The 24,456-nt window shown below is 41.5% G+C and overlaps 1 protein-coding gene across 1 annotated transcript in view; it reads left to right on the top strand.

Moving 5' to 3' along the window:
• Positions 1 to 24,456, top strand: part of LOC138267136 (polycystin-1-like protein 2) — an 835,832-nt gene that overhangs the window by 89,349 nt on the left and 722,027 nt on the right. The window contains exons 5-8 of the mRNA XM_069215990.1: positions 5,562 to 5,706; positions 7,742 to 7,977; positions 10,959 to 11,363; positions 22,680 to 22,775. Coding sequence (XP_069072091.1) covers positions 5,562 to 5,706; positions 7,742 to 7,977; positions 10,959 to 11,363; positions 22,680 to 22,775 — 882 coding nt within the window. The remainder of the gene's footprint in view (positions 1 to 5,561; positions 5,707 to 7,741; positions 7,978 to 10,958; positions 11,364 to 22,679; positions 22,776 to 24,456) is intronic.

The raw sequence follows: 24,456 nt of genomic DNA, 5'->3' as shown, positions 1-24,456 counted from the left end.
GTCCCATAAGGATTTCATGCTCATCAGAACAAGAGGCAATGCAGCTGGCCATTTCTATGTTGTAGATGTACACACTTTTGCCAGTGGAGACATCAAAGTTCCATTCCTTTGCTCGACTAATCCAAAGGCTTCTGGTCTGTAACTGCAGTGCAATCTTTGCTCAACTTGTAATGCCGCAAAAAATAATTTTATGATCTCATTATTAAAATTAGATCCTTTGTCTGACTCCAAAGAAGTTGGAAATCCGAATTGAGGAATCAATTACCTGAAAAGCAGCTTTGTAACTGTAAGACTATAATTTCTTCTAGTTGGGTAAGCTTCAACCCAGTGTGAGAACACACACACCACCAGTAAAACATACCTCAATCCATTTCAAGCGGGCATTTCAGTTAAATCAAATTGCATTGTGTTGAAAGGACTTCTTAATCTATCTAAGTGGCTCAAATTAACCACAGTGTGTTTCCACACATTCATCTGCTGACATGTTACACATCTGTGACACACTGCTTCTGCAACCAATCTGAATATGGGAGTGTGCTATGTTTGTCAGAACATTTTGATCATTGCATCTCTGCCATCGTGTGCCTGACCATGATAATGCCTATCCATTGAAGGTAACAAATTATTTGACAACACTTCAAACTAAATCATTGTCCTCATCTCTCTGAGCAAAACCTGCACTACTTCATCCTCTACATTCCTCTTCTGTCACTTCTTCCTGCAATCTCTTAATTTCTTCCCAAGTATCAATTACTGTCATAAAGAAACTTTGGTTTGTCTCACCGGTGCTGACTCCATCGCGCCATTCCTCATGAAAGGATGTGCCATTGAGAGCACAGTAGCGTGCCACTTGATAGGCATTGCCTAACGAGATGTAATCATTTGACCTTTGGTGTGCTGCACATTTAACAACTGCAATCTTCACAGGTAACTGTCATGCTTTCAACAATTGGTAAAATCTGTCACCTTTTCGGATAGGTGACTCAGAAGAGGTTATAAAACCTCTCTGGGACCATAACTGTCTTAAATCTAGAATGATACCAAAAGCATGTGGACTATCAGTGAAAATGGTCACTTTGAGCCATTCAGAAGCACAGTATGCTCTGGCAACAGCAACCAATTTGGCTACTTTGACAGAAAAGAATCCTTAAAAATATGAAGCATATATCACTCCTGATACTATGCAAATTGCATAACCAACTCTCAGAGTTCCATTAGTATCTCTTTAACAGGAACCATCAATGAATATGACACAGTCATTTTTGTCTAGTAGGGTATCTTGAATATCAGGTCTTGGTTTGGTGCACAGTTCAGTCACATCGAGACAGTCACGTTCCACTTCATGTTCATGATTATTTACATGTTCAACATTACTGGTTAAAAGTGTGGCAAGATTCAGTGATTGGCATCTCTATATATTTACGTTTGGAGAGCCCAATGTAGCTCGTTCATAATGGTTCAAACAAGCTTTAGTTAAATATTGGATCTTGGTTCTGGTCACAAGGACTCCAAGAGACTGGGGCACAAAAAAAAGTTCAGGGTGTGGCCCATAACAATGCTTTCACACTGGCCAATACTGACACCTATTCCTGCAACAGATTTTAAGCAGCTGGGAAATGCAGCAGCTACAGGATCAAGTGTGGCGATAAGAATTGAAACTGGGCTGTTGACACCACTGTGTAACTGCGTCAAAACAGGAAGCACACAACCATCTCTTTCACAACACAATCATAAAAACATTTGTTGTAATCCGGCATTCCCAGATCTGGAGCTCAGCAAAGGCTTCCTTTAATCTCAGTGAAGATTTTCATCCATGAGTCATCAAATGGTACTGAAACAGACACCTCCTTGTGTGTCAATTTCAATAAAGGTTTGGACAAAAGGGAGATATTCGGAATCCACTGGGGGGCAGTAGCAACCATTCTCAAAAACATTCTAGCGTCTCTCTGTGTCACTGGTGGGGTCATTTGCATGATTACTGAAATTCTCTCATGGGGACCTTCCTTGCACCTTTCTATATGTGGTGACCTAAGTATTTTACTTCTTTTTGACAGTACTTGTATTTTGAGGGGGGAAACTTTATGGCAATTTTTGCCTTGGTGGTTTACCAGGACAATCATATATCTTCAACAGGCTTTACATGTGTTTGATGCAATCATCAAATCATTGATGTATTGCACTAAGACTGAGTGAAAAGGCATTTTTAGAGACTCCAAATTCTTTTTCAAAATCTTATTAAATATGGATGGTGATTCTTTATACCCTTGAGGCCTATGACACCATGAAAAAAACACAGCTTCCGAATTTAAACACAAATAGAAATTGGCTATCCTCATTGAATGGAATGGAGAAAAAAGCCTGACACAAGTCAGTAACAGAAAACCACTCCACTTCACAAGGAACCTGGAACAAAATCACTGCTGGATTCGGTACCACAGGACAACATGGAACGACAATCTTGTTCACTTTTCTAAGATTCTGAACTATGCAGTATTTTCCATTGGGCTTCCACAGTCCTAAAATAGGGGAGTTGCATGGACTTTCCAAGATCTCTTTCAGAACTCCTTGTTCAATAAAATTTTAAATTACCGGAGTTATTCCAGCAATTACTTCAGGGTCATGTAATAAGGTGGTATCCTTGGATACATTGCATTTGGTTCGCAGTGATTTGAACTGGCTCAACTCTAATTATGCGTCTAATACCTTTTCCTGAAAAATCCCAAACTCTTGCCATAACTGTCACTTGCAACGTCTTGGGTAAATCCTTAACTGTCATCATTGGGAACAATGAAATGAGAGGATGCAGTTTTTAAATTTTACTAGGCAATTCATCAGTACTATTTGTCTGAATTGCTCTTCCCTTGTGAGTGCAGGTAATAGAAGAATTTATCTTACACAATAGGTCACGTCCTAGCAAGCTCACATGACTTGAATCGCAATCCACAAATTGCTGCAGGTCCCCAAGTGACCGTATTTTAACTGGACTATGTTCTGTGATTGGGTTAGTTAACTGCTGATTTGCTACAGATATCACCTGAATTCTTTTTCCTGACAAGGGCACATTTTGGCACTTTTGTTGTCCTGACAGTGAAACTTGTAGCTCTAGTGTCAACCAGGAAGGAAACATTGTATCCCATATGTTGGCATTTACATAGGGACTACGTTGACCTACTTCTAATGATGCTGCTAACATGCACGCCTCATCATCAATACTGTCACTGTTATATGTTTCTGAAAACTCCTCGTCACTCAAATCAATTAAGGGAAATTGTGTTGCTAACTGATTTACATTTGCATTTTCTCACTGATTCATGTTTTACTGAGGAACCATCACTAGCTGCTATGTCATTTGGGCTTGGGGAACTTGCATTTGTTGAGGGACTTGAATTTGTTGTGGTACCTGCATTTGTGGCAATCATGTAGGAGCAGCTACATTTTAGACTCTGGGTCTTTGGATTCTCTGAATTTGAATTTGACCACTGTCAACAGTCTGAGAAGCACCACTATTCTGCACCTAATTATTCACACTATTATACGGACACTCCTGCTTCCATTGTCTGAAGTTGCTGCACGCATGACATGGCTGCATTTTCTTCATTAACTGCACATCAATCACTTTACCACGCCGATTTACCTGAACACTGCATCCTCTACCTCTAAACTGAGGTGCTCTTTTAACCTGCTGTTGCACACCTTGCATTCCACTAGTATTCACCATCATCTGTGGGCTCTGAATTCTTATCTGAGCAGATTTAATTTTAATCACCATTAATTTCTCATTCAACTTTTTCTGCTTCAACTCCAGCAAATAAAATGCTGCTGAATCATGTTGCTAATCTCAGGCTTCAATCCTTGCTCAGATCTAAACACATAATGACTCACGTCTTTCGGCTCAATAGTCTTGTGAACCCCTATGATGTTTGAATGCTTGAAACAATCTTTCATAGTAGGCATGAATCTTTTGTTTCCGGTTGTGTTCTGTCAATATTTTGCCAATCAATACCTTTTGGAGAAACTTTGGGGCATACTTACAAGAAAGTGGTGCATCATAGATGATGCACCACTTTTCTTGCGCCCCACTGTGCCCCCCTAACAACAACATGTGTGTGCCGTATTTACAATACGGTGCACCATGACACGTTAGGCCAATAGCGTCAAACATTTTGACGCTATTGTGGTGCTTTACTGAATTAGTCATCAAAATCAAACGAGGCCCATTGAATATAATGGAAGCATCACTTTAACGCCTTCTTAAGGCAGGCATTAAAAATGATGCTAAAAATGGCGCAGTGAAATCTTGTAGATTTCACAGCAGCGTTTTTTTGGGCCTTCCTGTGGGGCAATGCCCCCTTGCATACATCATGCCTGGTGCAGGCATAAAGTGGTGCAAGGGTTACAGCGTGGCGCAATGCACTACTTTGTAAATATCGCGCAACAAAAATGCCTCCTTAATGCCACATCAAACATTTACGCTACTGGGGTGCAAGGGACTTGTAAATATGCCCCTTTGTTTTTCAGAAAAAACATTTTTCTTCACATTTAGTCACAGGCAGAAGTGTTCCAGAACTTTAAAAAAAGTCTTGTAAGATTAAACAATGGAACCCTTTACTATTTATAAAAACAACCTAATGGTAAAATTAATGTTAGAGGTAAAGCATGGTTCATCACTTTTACATGTCTGCAAATATGAATTCTGCAGGCCTAGTTAGGCTAACACAAGAAATATAATGCATTAATATCAAGTGAATAAAATACATAATATACAAACATATAAATTCAGCATTAATAAAACATCATCAAAACATATAAAATATTTCATTATGAATTGCAATCTTCTTAAGACATCACATCAACTATGACAAAGATATGCATTCATGGTTAGGCTCACATAACTTTATACCTATAAATCACACATTAAACATTATAAAACAAATTAATTTCACTACAAGCAGTTACTCTAATGTCTAAAACATACTTCAGGATTATTTATATCTTGTTAGCACATTATCAATACTGGTAGGCACAATGGTGTTCATCACAAAATAAAACATGAACACTTTTAAAATACTGGTCAGTCCAGCTTTTCTCTAGGTTAAACTTTTAACATGAAGGCTTCTGCTGATGTCTGGATCACTAAAAGCTTTACTAAATTTTACGCTCCAATAGTTGCTTCCAAGGTGCTTCAGTTGATGCATTTTATATTTTATACACCAACTGAAATTTGTACTCATTCAATCAACCCTTTGGCTTTGTGATCTTGAGGTTGGCAGGGTTTATAGAGATGGAGCTTATATCAACTGGTCCAGATCTGTTGCCAGTCTGGCAATCCCAGATAATCTTACTATATGAAAGATCTGTATTGATCTCACTAAGCCATTTAATTTTTGTTGCTAACTAGGTGTTGCAAAGACACTAATTTTTCTTTCTGGAAGGCCCAAACACAGGACACCTCTGTTTAACATTTTCAGTGGTGCCCTTTGCTTCACCAAGCTGTCTTAAACTATTTTTGTTAGCAGACATTCTAAACCATATAAAATCTGTTTCAATGTTGTCTTTTACAGGTTTGAAGTTAACTGTGGATGATGAGTGTTCAATGCTGGAAAATGTAACAATAACCTTACAGTGGATGCTGTCACCCTATACTGGAAATCTCTCCTGCATAATCAATCCCGGGGATGGTTATACTATCGATTATCAACTGCTAAAGTAGGTGTGATTGTTTTTCATTTAGCTTTCCTCCAGTACCTCCACTTGTCTACATGGATGCCAAGGGCATGACAAGGATTTATGTTTGTTCAGCGCAGTAGCTCATCCTTTCATTGAATGTGGGTATAGTTTTACATTCATGTGTCAATCTGTTTAATGTATTGGGAAACTGTGTCAGAACCCTCCATTACGATAACAAAGAGTGTGTTAGGCAAATTGTAGTAGCCAGATCCGACATTCAATCTTTTGATTTTTATTTGACGTTCCATCCTTTGACTTTTATTTTGTTTGCTAAATGTATGATTTTTTTTATTTCAGCATCTTCCAAATACTTATCCTCTGTAATTAGACGAGTCATCATTTTCAAGCACAAATTGAATATTAGATAAACATTTAATAGTAAAATTATGGAGTTTTTCCGTGAGTTGTTGATATTTATTGTTGACTTAACTCTTGGACTATTACTGAATTTCAATGAGAAAGACTTTTTTTGCTCATGGGAGACAGCTTTATGAACTATGCCAAGAACAGTCTTTTTGTGTTGTTGCTTGTACATTATTCTATCCTCCAAATTTGTAAACAGATTTGGAAACAGATAAAGAAATTACGCTTATCTGTGATACCATAAGACTGTGAGTCTGCGTGTGTGTGTGTGTGTGTGTTTGAGCACGCAGTTTGCTCATAGTTGATTATTTGGATGAATAGTTTATTAGTCTGTATACCTGTTGCCTGATCTAAAGTATGAGTGTGGAACAGTCAGGGGTTGAAAAGTTGTGACAATTGGGGTGGAAGGCTAGCATGAGAAGTGAATATCAGTGTTGGTAATGTTTATGCTCGGATCACATCACAAAAAGTATGTCAAGCATCTTTGCCATATTATTAAAGTTAGAGTTCCCATTAGTGTGTTTTCAGTCAGCTTACTCCCTATTAAAACTTACATTCTTTATCAGGGTGTCCTCTATTAAACCAATTAGAACTTCAACAAGCTCTCTTCGTTTGTGCTTGTCTCATAGCATCAAAAACGGAAAAACCTGAAATTAGTCTGATATCACTCTTAAAAATAAATCTTTGACAAAGCCTGGGTCAGACTTTATTAGTCTTCATCTTCGCACCTTCCTGTGTTCTTCCCACACACTTTTTTTATGGATGCCTCTACTTGTTCTTTTAACAAAAGACATGTCATTGTCCAAGATATCCAATCCAGAATTTCTGAACACCTAATATGCCTGCAGGATGTGGGTTCCAGGTCACTTGACCTAATCCTTCATGTGTATAAAATAAGAGCAAGGGCCTCTGTGGTGCTGTCAATTACCAGGGTTGCAAAATACCAAGACTGCCTGTTCTTGATTCTACCTCATATCACTTCCTTCCACCACCCTACATCTTCTGTTTCATTATCTCACTTTACAGGTTCTTTTTCATCCACACTTTCTAATGTTCTCACTGTTTTCTATCTTTCTCTTCTTACTTTCTCCATTATTTAACTTTGTCTCTCTTGCTTTGGGTCAAAGCCTGAAGAAGAACATGATTCCTTGACCCCCCAAAGTGAGAGCTGGTCCCTCCACCTGTTGCTACCTATGCAGAGTAAACACTGGTTTAACCCATGTCTCATTCATGTGCTAATATTTACATTGAACATTAATCTTTTTACAGAATTCTTGTGAGTCGCTTATAGATCTCTTAATTCCTACACTTTTTGAACTGGCATAATCAGTCTCTAATTGTCTCGGATGTTGATTATTGCATTATCCCTTATATAGTTGTTCACTTCCAATGTGGAATTTCTCGGGAGAAACCTTTGAATCCAGACTTTCATCTAAATGAAAGGCCAATCTTGAATTTTCCTTTCATTGGAGGGTTGTTGAAAGGGTGGACTATATTGTCAGTGGTAACAGCAGAGGTGTTTTTATGGGATAATGCAGATTTCGATTTGACTGTTTTGAAGGTGAGGAAACCTACATTAAGAAATACTTCTGAAGATGCTGCATCTTTCTTGTGTGTCTTTCAAATCCTCATCTGATTTTTATGTTTTAAGTTTGTCCAGCAGCGTAGTCCACATGTTCAAGGCTCCAGGTGAATACACCATATTTGTGGAATGTACAACCAGTGAATGGCATGTGACGGCACAAAAAACAGTTATTGTCCAGGGAAGTGTGGATGAACTTGCCATTGATGGGTGCTACAGCAAGCAAGAATCAAGTAACACCAACAGCAGCTCCTGCGGAACCCTATATGGAGAAACTTTGTGGATTCAAGTACAGCTAAGAGGAGGTGAGAGAACCTGAAAACAAGTAAACAAGTCCCTTTTTGGGACATGCAGAGCACTATCTAAACACAAGAAGTAGGATAATAGCAGTATTAGTGACTTAATCCTGCTATTCACTCATTAAATGTCTTATGTCTGTTAATGTAGTATGGTGGTTATTCCACTAAAGGGAAAGTCTTAACCAGAACACAGATTGTAATGTGTCCAGTAGTGCATATTTAGTTCACAGAATGTAAACTTGACATATAGCGCTCTATTCAAAAGATAACTTTTCCAAAGATCCTGTTGGCTATGCACTGTAAAAATATAAATAGCAGTTGTTTTGAACCAGTAATCTAATCAATTTAATTTAAGGCCAACTCCAGCCCAAAGATATTTAAGGTGTATTGCAACAATTTAAGTGAACAAGCCTTTTAAGGAAAGGGCCCTTTCCCCTTGCCAAGCACATACACTTCACATAGACCAACAATATAATCTCAACAACTCAACTACTTTTCTATCATAATTGACACCCAGGGCAGATGACACAGTCTGACAGCCCCGCCCCCACAAAACAACAATGGTCGAAGCACTTAGCATAGTGTGCTTTTAGAGGCCTCTATTATATTGGTCTTTCTTTTCATCACCTGCTATCCCCTAAAGCTGCATGAGCACAATGCCTTGTTGGAATGATGGTCCTTGTGAATGAATGCATTTTACCATAGACAAAGAACCCTATATTCATAATGTCAAAGCCAGCAGTGAATTTTCGTAGAGATAATATCTAGTCTTTAACATATTTTTTGATTTTATCATTGATAAAAGGCATTTTTATTATTAAGTGGAAAAGTACTTCATAACGTACGGCTGATAACAAAGCTAGCACCTATAATAAAAGGTTAAAGGTTAACATTTTATAAAACACTGTGGTCCTGATTATGAGGGTGTAAGAATTCTGACTTATTGCTCCAGGTAACAACAGGGTGCAATAAAGTCTGCAACCTTCGTTAAATTTGAGCAGCCTCAAACTTACTGGAGTTTAACAGGGCAAAAGAGATCAGTATTTACTTTGACATGTGGATTTTCATGGTGTAGCATGAAAATCCACATGCTATACCCCAAAACACAGAATAGGTGCAGTTTGTTGCACCTGATAAATTCTGAACCCTGTGAGTTAGATTTTATCAGATGTGATGCATAGCACCTACAAATCTGGAACACTTATAATACCAACCTAATTATTTTCACACTAGACACACATAGATTTTTGTTAGTCAATAACATGCTTAACCTCCTTAAAACTCAATAAATATCTTCACCTAAAAATAAAATGAATATTGGTTTGGTTTAAAAACGAGATTCAATTTTGGAATGAAAGGAAGTGTCATGAGCTGTAAGGATAAGGATTTTCTCACTAAGAATAAAGCACAGTTCTTGAACCTGTTTTGAGCACTCCCAGCAAAACAGAAGAGAACAAATGCTAACTTGGCCCAAAGGATGACTGTAATGTGCACATAGTTAACATTACAATGTAGCTGCAATGGTTTCAGGAAGATGTCTTGCACTTAACTTCCTAAACAATAGGTATTATTAAAGTATTTGTATAAAGAAATACCTAGGTGTAAATAATTATCCCTCCTAGTACCTTAATAGAAGATTCAGTGCAGTGGGTGTATTTTGCTGGGATAATTACCTCTGTACTGATTAGTCTTCTTTTCACATACTTTGTAAGCCAGGAGTTTATAAGAACGATGTTTAAGTATAAAACTTAAAGCAGCTGCATTAAAAAATAACATTAAAAAATAACAGTGCATATATTCTTGGTGAACATGGTTACTCAAGGATTGTGCAATGAGCTTATCATAATAGTAAAAGTTTAATCAGATGTGGAAAAAGTTTGAAGTTGAGGATGAAGAGTCGTGGTGGTATGTTTCCTGTGCAGAATGAAATGCACTCAGTGAGAATTTGTTGTGTGGCGAATGTAAGAAACATTTTGAAATAAAGAACCAACTTTTACAGACCTATTTCTTTGAGAAACCCCCAGACAAACATACAGGAAAGAGTGAAACACGCGTTGACTGCTTTACCATGGCTGTTATACAACATGCACAAGATGAAAGGTTGAAGAATTTAAAAACATAAAATAAATATATGTGTTAAAAACAAGACTTCGACCAAGAATATATGCGCTGTTATTTTGTGGATAGCTTTATCTTTCTTTTGATCTTAAAAAAGTGTCTTTGACAACCTCTTAACTTTGAAGTGTTTCAAACTAGAAATAACATTATTCTCTGTAGACCTGACAACATTAAGACCATGAATAAAACATCATGCAGGGCACTGCCAGGGAATAAACTTAGCTGAAGGTTCTATCCATGTTACAAGGCAAGTACAATTTTCCCTTGAGTGGTTCATGACCTGGAAGACCTCTAATTGTAAATAGTATTTTCATTATCAAGCATTGGGACTCATGGTTAATTATAAAAGGAGTTTCCCATAGGCACAAAAGTGAGAATCTTTGCATACATGTGGTCATGGGGTCTTTGCAGATTTTAATCTGAGTAATATTAACATTTTGAGAATATCACTTAAATTTAAGCGTACAGAAAAATAGATCCCATCCTCATTTGCAAAAATAAGCTGACTGGAAGTTACTTGTTCCTTGGATGCGCAAATGGTTTAGTGGTGTGCTCGTCTTTGCAGAGGCACACTGGCAGCACAGTATTGAATGTATATGAAAATGAATATTCTATCTCAAATAGACTTTTATTGGACCTGGATCAGCAGTGTTAACAATTAAGTGGTCTTGCTTTTTTTACAGAATCATAAACATTAGACCATTATTTAATGCAGAGTGCCTATCTCAGTAGAATAATCTCCTGTCTAATTCCTTTTACTTGAAACAGTGACACAAAACTCTTCTCTTTCTGTCTTCTTTGGATCAGTAGAAAGGGCTGATGTGTTTATAACTTGGATCTGTAGTAAATGCCCATCTTTCTCTTTGCAGGCCGCAATGTCACCTACTCAGTAATGGCAGGAAATGTTACTCTTGTTGTTTCCAGTGAGAAGTATGGAATTACCCCTCACAATTTGACACTGGACAGGGCATCGCAGCAGCTGATTGGGCCTGGGACACACCAACTCAAAATTATTGCAACAAGCAATACAACAATATCAGAGACATCTCAGAACATTACTGTTCATTTGGTTGAACCAGTGATTGGCCTAGAAGCCTCTCTCAATAGCCCTACTGTGAAAAGTGGAGCAGATCTACTGATCAATGTGTCCATAGAACAGGGTGCACCAATTGATCTGAAGTTTGAAATAACAGGGATTAATGGAACATTTCACCACCCCAAAGATGGCCAAAGAGGGAAGCCACAGCTTTACCGCATTCCAGTGACTTCAGAAGGTATTGTTCATATTTTCTTTATTTTTTTCATTTATAATGTGCATCTCAACGATTTCTAAAGTAAAGTGTGTTTTATGTCCAGAGTCTTATTTTAAAAGTATTGCGCTTATGCTTTGTGCTTTTCTAGGTTGAATCTGTCTTCAGATCTAAAATGTTTGATCCTGATTCCAATTGTAGTCAAAATCAGTATATTGCAACCTTCTCTTGTCAGTGTTTAAACATAAAAAAAATTATGTTTTCATGTGACCCACACATAAGTATATATGAGGAACTACTTTTAAAATGCATTTCTTTGTCGTAGATGATTTCTCGCCCAGGCATTTCAAAATCTAGAGTCCCGTACCTTAAAAAGATAGTGAAAGTCACTGAGGTGTGCCAGGATGATTTAATTGCTTTATACAGTCAAGGAAATCACAGTAATACATAGTCACACTATCATCTTTGGGGTTAGGTGCACCAGGGGTTGAATACACTTAGGACAGGGTGCACTTGAAATTTGATTTCCTTGGGGTGTGTGCTGTTGGGGTTGGTCAGCCTAGAGTTGGAGCTCAGTGTACTTGCAGTTGGGTGTACTTCAGGTTGTGGTCTCTTGTGCCTGAGTAGAGTTATAGATGATGATGAGAGAAAGCTACAGACCAGTGACATTTCCAGAGGGCAAGGGTCCAAGGAATCCTACCTAGCTGGTTAGTTCCACACATTATGTTGCTTTTACATCGTACACAATTGAAAGTGGATTCTAAATAAAATAAAGTGGAAAATTAAAAAGAAAACAGTTTGATGATGGGTCCACCATGTTGACCGAGACCTGCACAAAAATATAAAACGCATTGACCGAAATGGCTGTGACGACTGTTCTTGCCAATGCTTTAGAAATGGCCATCAGTTTGGCAGTCGTTACTAAATTTGATGGGCAGAGTAGTCTCTGTCTGGTGGATATTAGGTCGTCAGCCAGGTCAAAGCAGATTACTCTGTCTGCCAAACCATAAATCAGGCTCTTTGTGTCAAAAATGGAAGTAAACAATCTTCAGCAGAGCAATGTAGAGGGCTCCACAAGGTCAAATAGCCATAGGATGTGGTCCAAGTGAAGTTGTTGATTATTGGCAGGAAAACCCAGTGTGAAAGAAATTTGAATTTTGTGCTCAGAAAAGGTACTTCGTTGGTAAGATACTTATGGCACCTTCACCTGGCCAAGTTTTCTATGTTTGCACTTAGTCACTTTTTATGAGCTCAGATTCCTCCAACGGAGCAAGGTTGCAGGCAGTAGCCAAAGAGGGATCTATGAGGCCAGATACCATATCTGCGTGGTCCAGATGAGTCATATTTACTGCTGTGGAACACCTCAGAGTGGGAGAAACCTGGATTTTCAGCCCACCATCAATGCACCTTGGTCAGATTGGCTTGGTAGGATTGCCCCAGCCCTCCAGAGGTCTTTGGAGCCCAAATGTTGCTAAATCAAAAGTTTACAGGGGTGGTAGGTGAAGTCCAGCCAGACATAGGCAAGGGTGGCAGACTCTCAGGAACATCACTTGGGGGTCAGGACTCACTTCAGCAGAGACCACCAGCAGGGCCCAGGGCAGGTCCAATTGGAAATGGTAAACTGAGCAGGTCCAGAAAAAGGTCTTGTGTGCCCCTGTTTCTTGAATAGGTCAGCTTTATGACCCTTGGAATCACTTCTTTGTCCTAGGCCCAAGACAGAGCAGACTCATCCCTTCAGGGCTGTCCTTAGGGCACAGAAAGCAGCCCCATTCTTCTTCTCTTCTTTGTCAGGTTCAGAAAGTGTTCACAAGAGGCTGACAGCAGATGCCACATTTATGCCTGACACTAGCTTGTGGGTTGAGATGACTTATCCATAACCAATGGGGTAAAAGTTCCCATGAGTAACCCTATTCACTTTCATAGCAGTTCCTGTCTGTCCTCCTGCAAACAAACCTGCAGTGCCCTCAATACTAAAACCCATTTTTTAGAAATAAAATGGTATTTTGCAAACAAAAGAATATACTAATAGATTAGTTCACAAACTAACAAATTCCAAAGGGGTTGCAGAACAACCCGCCCAATTAATATTTGTTGGGAAGCTTGTAATTTGTGATCTCCTTTGATTGACCTCAATGGCAGTGATGGTGGGGTGCCTGAAAGGGACAGCAGACCATCATTCTCTGATGGAATTCTGAAAGGGATAAAACATTTTAAAAAACAGCCTGTTTTTAAGGCACTAGACTTGCTTTAAAATTTAACACTTTCAACCTTGAGGAGGAGCAGGCAAAGGTTCCCCGGACCACTGGCATTGGTCCCCTAAACCACTTTCCTTCTCCACTCAAGGCTGACAAAACAATTCTTAAAGTGGAAGGGGTTGTAAGGACACCTTTCCCTTTTGCCAATCAGTTACTACTTCAGTTCGGTAACCCATCAATGGTTTACAACCATAATTTTGGTCATAAAAAATTGATACATCTCTTTCCAAATTAGAAATAGGGAGGGTGCCATTTTCATGCCCCATCCTATGTGCGATTCAGAAAGGACCTCAAAAACTCTTCAACAAATTGGAAAGATAGTTAGAAGTCATAAAGGGCTTCTGTACACAAAAAAGTCCCTTTGGGTTGTAAAACCTGTGATTTTGTAAGTCACAGGGTTCATGATAGCAATAGGGCGTTGTACCTGATTTGCTATCTTTTTTTATGTTATATGTTTATGTTATATGTTTAGTTCACAATGAGCCCATGGTGTGTCATCTGAGAGTCTGCTTCGAGTGATGAAGATGTGCTTAACATGGATGGAGTTTGCAAGATATTGGGTTATTGGTTCAGGAGTGTGAAAACCCCGCTCAGCAACAAAAACAATCCTTGTAAGGGTGGACCACAAAAGTCACTATATTAACCTATGCTTAACCCTCTGGTACCTTAGCATAAAAGCAGTCAGGCTTAAATTAGAGGCAATGTGTAAAGAATTTATGCAGCACTCAAATGGCAATAAAGTTAAAACCCCACACAAGAAAAATCTCAAACCAACCTATAAAAATTAAAGTAATTTTGAATAAATAAAACCCAAAACAAATTAAATCCAATCAGTAGTACCAGAGTTATGATTTTTAAAAGTTTTTGTAGTAAAATCTAGCACCTAAAAGATCGAACTGATCTGATTGTGCAAGACCAGAGTAAAGTCAAAAAGCTGACAGCAATGGAGTCCAGGTTGAATGCAGTGGGTGGATGGTCCCAGTCTTACCTTCGGAATTAGATATACTTCTAAAGAAAAGCCCAGGATAAGGCAGCAAGCCGTATCCAAGAAGGAGTCGTTGTTGCCAGGCAGACGCTGGATGAAGTTTCAGTAAAGCTGTTGATGATGGCAGGAAAAAACTCTGAGCAAGAAAAGCAGAATTTACATGCTGAGGAGGTTGTCATTGTTGCCATCAAGGCCAATAAAGATTTTTACTTTTGGGCTTAGACAACTTTTTGGAAGTTGAAAAAACCAGCAGGAAGACGCTTCAGGCTCTGGATGAAGAGGGCTCCATGAGGCCAAATACTGTTGTTGATAGGTGCATCTGAAAGGAATTTGATACCGTGCAGAAGAACGTAGTGGGAGCTACCGAAAAGTCAGAATGATCGGCAATGCACCTTGGACGGATCAGCTGCCAGTGAGGTCTCTCTCTTCTGTTGGTTCTCCAGGAAGAATTTGATGAAAAATATTGTAAGTCAAACTTTTGGGGTTATGCAGGACCAGTACCATCAATGCCACTACGAAGGGTCCAGGACATGGGGGGCATCACTTGGGGGGGATCAGGGCTCACTCCAGCAGAGGTCAGGTGAATGGTTCAATGCCTCAGGAGCTTATGTCCCTGTAGCTCACACAGGAGAACAGCCAACAAGCCCTTGAAATCACTTCTGGTGGCCCTGATTTCAAGGAGATGACCCAGTTCTACCTCAAGCAGCAAGGCAGTCCTTCAAGCAGTGGGACAGTCCTCTGGTAGCAGCAGGGCAATCCTCTCATGATCAAGCAGACCTTCAAAAGTCTTGTACAGGCCTAAGAATGTACTGATGGGGTGTTTTGAGGTGCAATATTTATAATTAGTATCAGCCTTTGAAGCAAGGAGATTCCCTATGCTAACACCACATCTGTTTCTGGAAAGTTCTTCCCCTCTCCTGTCCAGGCTTCAAGAATTCTGGGGTGACAAAAGTCTAGTCCTTTGTGTGTGCAGGAGGCAAACCCTTTGAAATTTAAGTGGGGGGAGGCAACAGCTTTGTTTATAGCCATCTAGGCAGAATAGCCAAACCTGCTCACACCCAGTCCTAATTTGTGTTACTGTGTGGGAGAAATACACAAAGCCCAACAGCAGAGCCATTCACATCCATGTGCCCTAAAACACATGGCTGTGCCATATGGTTAAGACAAGAAAATGCCAACTTTATAAAAAGTAGTATTTTCAGAATTGTGACTTAAAATCCGACTTTACCTTTAAAGAGGATTTTACATTACAATTCATTTCTGTCTAAACATGACATCTCTTCCTGCTACCAATCAGAAGTTATCACTTATTAAATGTAATAAGGTAATTCATTGTTAGTCAATGAGAGAGATTGGCTTTACGGTACCAGGTAATTTTGCCAAATTGAGATGGCAAGTTAGAAATGTACTACAGTCTGCACTGGCAGGCTTGCAACATGTTTTAAAGGGTGCTTTAATGGATGGAACAATGAGTGCTGCAGACCCATGAGTAGCATTTAATGTATGGTCCCTGTATCACATACAAGGGGATTATAACTAAATGAAATGCATCAATCAGGTGTAGGCCAATTTTAACATGTTTTAGGAAGAGAGCACAAGCACTTTAGCATCAGTTAGCAGTGGTAAACTACAGAGTCCTAATGCCAACAAGAATTAATTCAGAAACACAGGAGAGTGACAGTAAAAGGTTTGGGATGACCCTGCATACAGGGCCAGGTCCAACATGCCTCCCCAGCCAAATGTTAGAGTAGACAAATCAATACTTTGATAGGCTTCCCTACTTAGACAATAGAATATGGATAATGGCCTCTTCTGCTCTTCTGCGGTGGCTCTTGTGGTTTCTGTGCTCCTCTGAACCCACTTGGATAGCTCCATCAACACTATCTCAAACCACTGGGCTGACCCATGGGGAACCCTTCTCCTCCCCTATGGACCCCATCTGTTAGAATCCTAACCTTAAATTGCTCCCAATTGCATCCTATTGGGCAGATAGTACCACCAATGTAAAAAAGGCGATCTTACCCATTCCTCTCCTTGGGTCAGACTTCTGTCTCCAACCCAAGGAAAACCATACTCATAAAGACAGCAATCCGCAGAGGCCACTGACAGCTGTGATTGTCAGGATCCAGGCCATCCACAGCCAGGTGGAAGCTTCAAGCTGGGGCCTTGGGCAGGCCCCTCTTCCAGTCTTAGGACTGAGAGGGTGTTTCCTACCTGCTCCTTAGGTTTCCCAGACCTCTAAGGTTTCTTAGAATGGGGAGCACCAGCCCCGGATGTTAGGCACCTTACTTGCACTCTCCTTCCCACCAGTCCAGTGTATCCTGACACTGGCCTCTCAGTCCAGGATCTGTAACCTGAGATTGAACGGGTGCCAGTCAAGCCAATATTTCCAAGGAGGAACCACTGACCTCCTCAAAAGTGACATACTCTGTCTGTATTATGCAGGCTTCTGCCATGTGTAGTTCTCTGTGACAGCACAGGGAGCACCTCCAGGTCAGAAGCGGCCTCACTAGGGTCAGTCTTGGTGGACTCTGTCTTCAGAGCTGACAACCCTTCATCCATTGTTCCTCCCACTGTAAACATTCTCCAACTCCTGTCTTCCTTTCCACCTGGGCCTCCATACTCTCACTGTGGGAGTAGCACCCCCAGAAACCTGAGTTTCCAGGATGCTCTGGATGGCTGCCCCTCTCAGCCCTTCTAACAGCTTTGGTAATTAATTTCCCTTGAATGCAGTCAGTGGGAAGCTGGGGACTAACCTTGACTCTCCTCTGGGCCACCTCCAACTACATTCAAGAGATACCATAGGTATAGGACAGACAAGGTTTGGACCAAGGACCTGGCTCTTCCTATACACCTGTCCTGGCAGGTACCTATTTAGAGAAACCAGCCTTTCCACTACCATGGCCTGGCTGTCACCAGAATCTCTCGGAGCAGTGACAGGTATTCCATTCACCTTGATCTAGTAGAAGGGATGACTCCTACCCTGAGGGATCACAAACCTACTGTTTGTGTCCATCTTCTGCCCAAGGGAGACAAGAGCATGTTCTCTCCTTTGCTCCTGGGGACTACTTCCTCTGAAGGCCATATTAGCCACCCTTGTAGAGTTCCCATCAGTGGGTGGCTTCTTAGGACAGACAGAGGCCCCCTGCTTTTTCCTAACTGAGAATAATCAAAGCAGTGGGGTTGGAAATGGGACGCCCTGGACCATAGCTCACTGGAACCTCCCCCTGCTTCTCGGGAGAGGCATGGGAACCCTATTCCTCCACCTTATTCTGGAGCCAGCAGGTTTCACCTTGGGTCTCCCCCTCATTCTGCAGGGAGAGACCTGAACCACCCTTCTTGAAGCTACTCCCACGGACCTTCTTGAAGACCCGGATGCTAGGCCAGCAGCCTGCCTCCTTGACCAGCTTTCTAAGAAGAATGAGCTTGCTATCTGTTAGTTGTTAGCACAGCTGTGGAAAACACAATTGTGCAGCTCAGTATATTCACTCACATCACTGCCCTTCACTCAATCATCTTTTGCCTTGCAGAGGTAATCCACATAATCTACTCAGGATTGCTGGGGCAGCTTCTGACTGTCCCTGAACTTCTACCTATACATCTCAGGGGTGAGGCCATATTTCCTGAAAAAGTATTTCCTTCATGGGAGGATATTTCATCCTGTCTCCCATCCCTAGGGCCAGTAGTGAATCATCCCTCCCTTCATTGTGAATGTGCCTCCAGATACCGGCTATCCATTACTCCTCAGGAACCCAATGCACCTCTAAGTCAACCTCGTAAGCCTTGAACCGCTTGTCAAAATCTTTCCCCGCAAAAACTTCAGTCAATAGATTTTTGGTGTTTGGACCTTCCTGTCTGTATGTGGCACTGGGTTGTAACAGCTACCATTGTTGCTGGATCCCTTGCACTGCTTGGCTTTGATGTCTTCAAACTTCTTCAGACTCACCTCATGAGCCAATAATAGTTTCTTCTTCTCCAAGGCCAAGTTCAATTTTCCCACCTGCAGCTAGAACTCCCTCTCAGCTCTCCTGTCCTCCAGCTTCTATGGAGACAGGCTGTGTGCGGACTTTGGTGGCCTTCATTTCCAACATTGAACCTCCTCTAATTGCAGAATATCTGCAGTTCTACCTTGCTGAGGTTTTCAGGGCATCTCAGCTCCAACTCAATAGTAGCAAAAATGTTGAGAGGGAAGACTTAAATTTGGCAAAGGGAAAAGAAATACCAAACCAAAACAAAGGAGAATCTTAAAAAGTCAAAGTTGATGTCAGATTATTGTTGAGGACTTTATTTTTACACAGGTCACTAATTGGCACTGCATAAGCATGAGTACTGGATCTCACCACCAAACACCATTGTAAGAAATTGGGTTATTGATTGAGGGGGTAAAAGCAACTACCACAATCTTTGTTAGGGTGAACCACAGAAGTCACTAATTTAACCTGTGCTTAACTCTCTGATAACCTGGCACATAAACATGTTTAACCTAGAGGCACTGTGTATAGTACTTGTGCAGCACTCAAACAGTTGTAACATGAAAACACCACAAAAGAAAAATCCCAAACCAATTTAGAACAATAGAGAAAATTGTAATAAATAAAATGACACCAGAACAAATGAAACCCAATCAGTAAAACTGAAGTTATGATTTGTTAACATTTTTAAATTAAATCTAGTGCCCAAAAAGCTCAAATTGCCAACTGTAGGTATCTGGTCGTGTGAGACCAGGGCAGGGTCAAAAGTAAAGTTCAACTGCCATAGTGCATGGGTCAAATACAAGAGGTTATTTGGTCCCGGTCTCAGCTTTCCTTCAGACTTTAAAAATTTCTGAATGAAAAGCCAGGAGAAAGTAAAGTTCAGCGGGCAATGCAGTAGGCTGTGTCCGAGGAGGAGTTATCATCGCCGGGGAGCTGCTGAATGAAGTTTGAGTTAAGCCATTAATGATGTCGGGAAAAAGCTCAGAGTGCTAAAAGTTGTATTTCAAGTCCAAGATTGTTGTCTTTGTAGATGTGGAGTCATTTATCATTGAGTTCGATACAATTTTTTAACTTCAAGTTAGACAATATTTTGTAAGTCAAAAACCTCCAGCCAGACGAAGCTGCAGGATCTAGCCAAAGAGGATTGCACGAGGCCAGATACCATCACTGGCCTGGCACAGGCCTTCGTGGACTATTACTGTACTCTTTATGTGGCAGCCCCCTGACCTCCACAGCAGCTTAGCTATCCAGTCCTCAATGATATTCCGTTGCCCTCTATCGCCATGTCTCTAGTGCAGAACCTTGACCAGCCGCACATGGTAGGGAGGGTGGGGGAGGCATTGCCTGCGCTATCCTCCAGGAGACAACAGGTTCGATGGCTTCCCAAATTAATACTCTGAACACCTTCAGTCCCTCTTCCTGCCACATCTCCTGGTAGTCTATACCAAGGTGTTTGACCGAGGGATGCCCCCCAAGATGGAGAAGGCCACATTTGTCATAATCCCTAAAGCAGGTCAGTCTCTAGAAAGCTGCTCATCGTATCGCCCCAACTCCCTTATAAATGCAGATGTCAAAATCTTTGCACAACTCTTGGTCAACTGACTAACCCAAATGTTGCCCTATCTTATCTACCCGAATTAAAGTGGATTCATGCCATATAGAATTACCCAGCACAGTATCTGCAGTGTTCCTGTTGTCTTCTTCCAGGCATGCCACAACCCCCACCCCACGGCTCTGCTCCTTACAGAAGTCCTTCAATACCATGGATTGGCCCTTCCTGGACACAGTACTACAGAGGGCAAGCCTTGGGCCTTATTGCTGCAGGCTTGTGGGGTTCCTTTACGACAATCCAACCACCCGGTTCTGGGTCAACTCAACCCTCTCATCTCTATTCCCCATTCACAGGGCACCTGCCAGGGCAGTCCCCTCTCCTACTTGCTTTAGTGATTGAACCCCCTGGCCCAGCTCATTCAGTGTTATGTGCAGGTGCAAGGATGGTCATTTGGTGGTGGAAAAACATGTAGCACTGCACGCTGATGAACTATTATTATTCCCAACAGACCCACTGTCTTGTATCCTTGCTGTCTGGGGATCCTTCACCTACACGGCGATGCATCTGTGCTTTGGATTAACCAATCTGAGCCCCTATTTGTATTGGTATAAGGCATCCTGACACCTGATCATGGTGTGTGACATTCCCATAGCACCACCTCTCCTCCAACTACCTGGTCCCACCTTCCGGAATTGGGCTAGAACCTTAATTTGAACCCTCTCATGACCAGACTAACCAATGATTTGCAACGCTGAGGCTGCCTACCCTTGAATCCACTGGGGCATACAGTCCTGTTTAAGGTGATAATGCTCTCTCATTTCTTCTACTTTTTCTCCAACTTCCCCCATCCAATGCCTCAGAAATTGTTTAGGAGCCTGCAGTCAAAGGTCATCACATTTATATGGGCAGGAAAGCATCACAGAGTGCCCTTTGTTAATGCACGGAACTCCCCATATGATGGGGGAATGGGAATATCGGATCTTACAGTTACTACCAGGCAGCACAACTCACAATGTTTTATGTCTGGTTTAGTGGTGGTTAGGCTGATGTTTGTCAGGAGTTGGGCCCATTTGGCTTTGATGAGCTTTTGGTTCTGCTTTATGGCTCCCCTATCCTCTGAATGCTTCCAGAGTAGACACAAGTGACCCTGCGGTGCTGGAAAGGGGCACTCAGATTTATTGGTTGGGATCGTAGGCTCTCAGCGATGACCCCGCTGTTGCAGAGAAAGTAGTTCCCCTAGGTGGCTAGTTTGCAGGGGTTCAGGAGGTGGGATAGGATTGGCATCACTCATCTTGGAAACGTCTGAGGATAGAGGCTCTAATATCCTTCCAGGACTGCAGGACCATTGTCAGCTATCCCGCACTGAGTACTACCAATATCTGCAACTGGGCAATTCCACTCTCAGTCCACATCCCACCTGGTAACACGTCCCTGAGTACAATCCAATGGAGGCTAATCTTTTAAAAGGGAGGATCAACAAAGGGGCCACTTTCATTGTCTAGCACTCCCTTATCATCAACGCCCCAGATCACTACTGTATATTGTAGGCAAGATGGGAGACGTGGGTGGGGAGACTGGCGCGAGGCCAGGATGGTCTAAGGGAAATGACCATCTCCTCACGTTTCCACATGATTCAAATTAGTTATCTCAATATTGCTTACCTGACTCCTCAGAGCCCTGACACTGGCCCATTGGAGGGGCGGTGTGGACTGGTATGCTCAACAAAAATGGTCTGCCTATGAGGTTTGGGCTGCCCACAGGAACATGAAAAGATTTGGGGCAAGTGGTAGTATATCATGTACTAGTCACGGTGATTCCCTAGATGTACACTTTCGATTACTGTATAAGATGTGGACATGCGGAACTAGTCAATGTGTGTTGTTAATTTTGTTTGTACTAAAATCAATAAAAATGTGGTTATCAAAAAAATAACTGTACTACAGGCTGCAATGGCAGGTGTGCAGCATGTTTTAAAGGTCTACTCTCATGGGTGGCACAAGGAGTACTGAAGACCCATTAGTAGAATAGAATTTGAAGATCATGGGTACATGTAGTACCATACACTAGGGACTTGTAAGTAAATTAAATGTGCCAATCAGGTGTAGCCCAAAGGTAACATGTTTTGGGGGATAGCACATGAACATTTGCACTGGTTAGCAGTAATAAAGTTCAGAGAGTCCTAATGTCAACAACACATTTCAGGAGAACAGCAGGGGTGAAGGCAAAGGGTTTGAGGGTGGCCCTGAAGATAGGGCCAAGTGCAACATTATGATTATGGGAATAATTAATCTTCAATTAGTTGTGGGAGAATGCCTTTAGTGTTTGATGAATAAGAACACATTGATGTCCAGTAGCCAGATAATGGTATATTTTGACTGTTTTTGATGTTTATTAAGAATTCTGTCTTAATGTGTTATGTTGCATGATAATGAATGATGTGTCCTGATAAAGAAAGTTGTTGGTTTATGATATGAAATGGCCCTATAGCAAGTTATCAGAGTAAAACATAATTTGCATGTGATAAGAATGGGAACTTTTGAAATTCAAAGGCTTATGATACATTTTCTATTTCAGGTATCTTTTTGGTCAGGGTTCTGGCTGGGAATGCGTTTTCCAACATGAGCAAGGACATTGGGAACATCACTGTATTATGTGACACCTCCCCCAAAGGTACTTTGTTATTTGCAAAGTGTTCACTATTATACAGAGGGCAAATAAAGGCGGAAGTAGTGATGATGTGCAGCATGGTAGGCATATTAGAGCAAATATCTTCCTATCTAAATCGGATTTGTAATCTTTAAAAGATGGTCACATAGACAGCCCCTGAAAAATGCCTCAGCTGACTATGTAAATGCAGTAAGCAGAGAGGAAGAGAAGTTCCTATTAGTAGTTTGCTGACCCCCCATACTGCATCCTCAACCACAGCCTCACCTGATTGCCCTAATACTTGGGATTACTCTTGGTTAACCTCCGTTGAAGGAGAGAAGCTTTCCTACTAACAGTCAAACTCTAAGAACTTCTACTAGAGCTGGTATCCAACAAAACATTACAAGTATGTAGCACAAATGTGAAAATGTCAGTAAAATGTATTCAATGAATTGCGGCACACAACTAACCAGTGCTATTATTGTAGCAGTCACAGTACTCTTGTCCCTTGCAGTTGCCTGTGTGATACACATGTAAGACATTATGGCCCTCATTATGACCCTGGCAGTAAATCCCGCTTACCACCACGCTGACGGCAGCCAACATACCGCGGCGGCAGCAGATATCCGTTCACCATATTATGACAAACACACACCAATCTGACAGAATTCAGCCACAGACACAAATCTGCCAGACCAAAGGTCAGTGATAAACTGGTGGTATCAAAACCCACACTGTTATGCCAACAGAACAACACCCACCACATTATGACCCACGAATCACCATGGCGGATATTCAACTGCGGTAAACCATTGGAGGGATATACCACCGCACTCACAATGGACACCCACAGACAAAACAACACCACATTGGACAATTCAAACAACACACACCTGACACCCATACACACACCACACCTACACCACTATAAAACACACACCCACATTACCCACAACCCTTTACGAATAAAATTCATTGGCACAAGACTGACACCAAGACCACTGACACAACTACATACACACACCACATGCACCCATACATCCCTCACCCACCCCACTTCACACACCCCAACTCATTACACAATACACCCTCACCAACACACATCACATAACACCCATGGCACCACAAAGGCACCCCCATTTCACTGAGGAGGAGTTAAGGGTCATGGTGGAATAAATTGTCAGGGTAGAGCCACAGCTTGTTTGGAGCACAGATGCAGCAGATATCAATAGCAAGGAAGATGGAGCTAAGGCGGAGAATCGTGGACAGGGTCAATGCCGTGGGACAGCACCCCAGAACAAGGGATGGCATCAGGAAGAGGTGGAACGTCCTATGGGGGAAGGTACGTTCCATAGCAGCAAGACACCAGCTTGCTATACAGAGGACTGGCGGTGGACCCCCACCTTCTCTCCCACAATTCACAGCATGGGAGGAGCAAGTCTTGGCAATACTGCATCCTGAGGGCCTGGCCGGAGTCGGAGGAGGACTGGACTCTGGTAAGTCAACTCTCAACTATTATCACCCCCCATACCTGCATGCCATCATATACCCTCACCCTCACTCCTATCACTCCAATACATCCCACACACTCCACCATCACATCTCTCTTTAATCCCAATGCCAAGCCCTGGATGCTGTACCAATGCATGGACACCCACCAAAGCCCTGCATGGACACTCATCACTAAAGCATGCACAGCATAGAG

This window comes from Pleurodeles waltl, chromosome 12, assembly GCF_031143425.1.
Source record: "Pleurodeles waltl isolate 20211129_DDA chromosome 12, aPleWal1.hap1.20221129, whole genome shotgun sequence".
NCBI lineage: Eukaryota > Metazoa > Chordata > Amphibia > Caudata > Salamandridae > Pleurodeles > Pleurodeles waltl.
The sequence above is the reverse complement of the archived record's forward strand: the minus strand, read 5'-3'. Positions and strand labels throughout refer to the sequence as shown.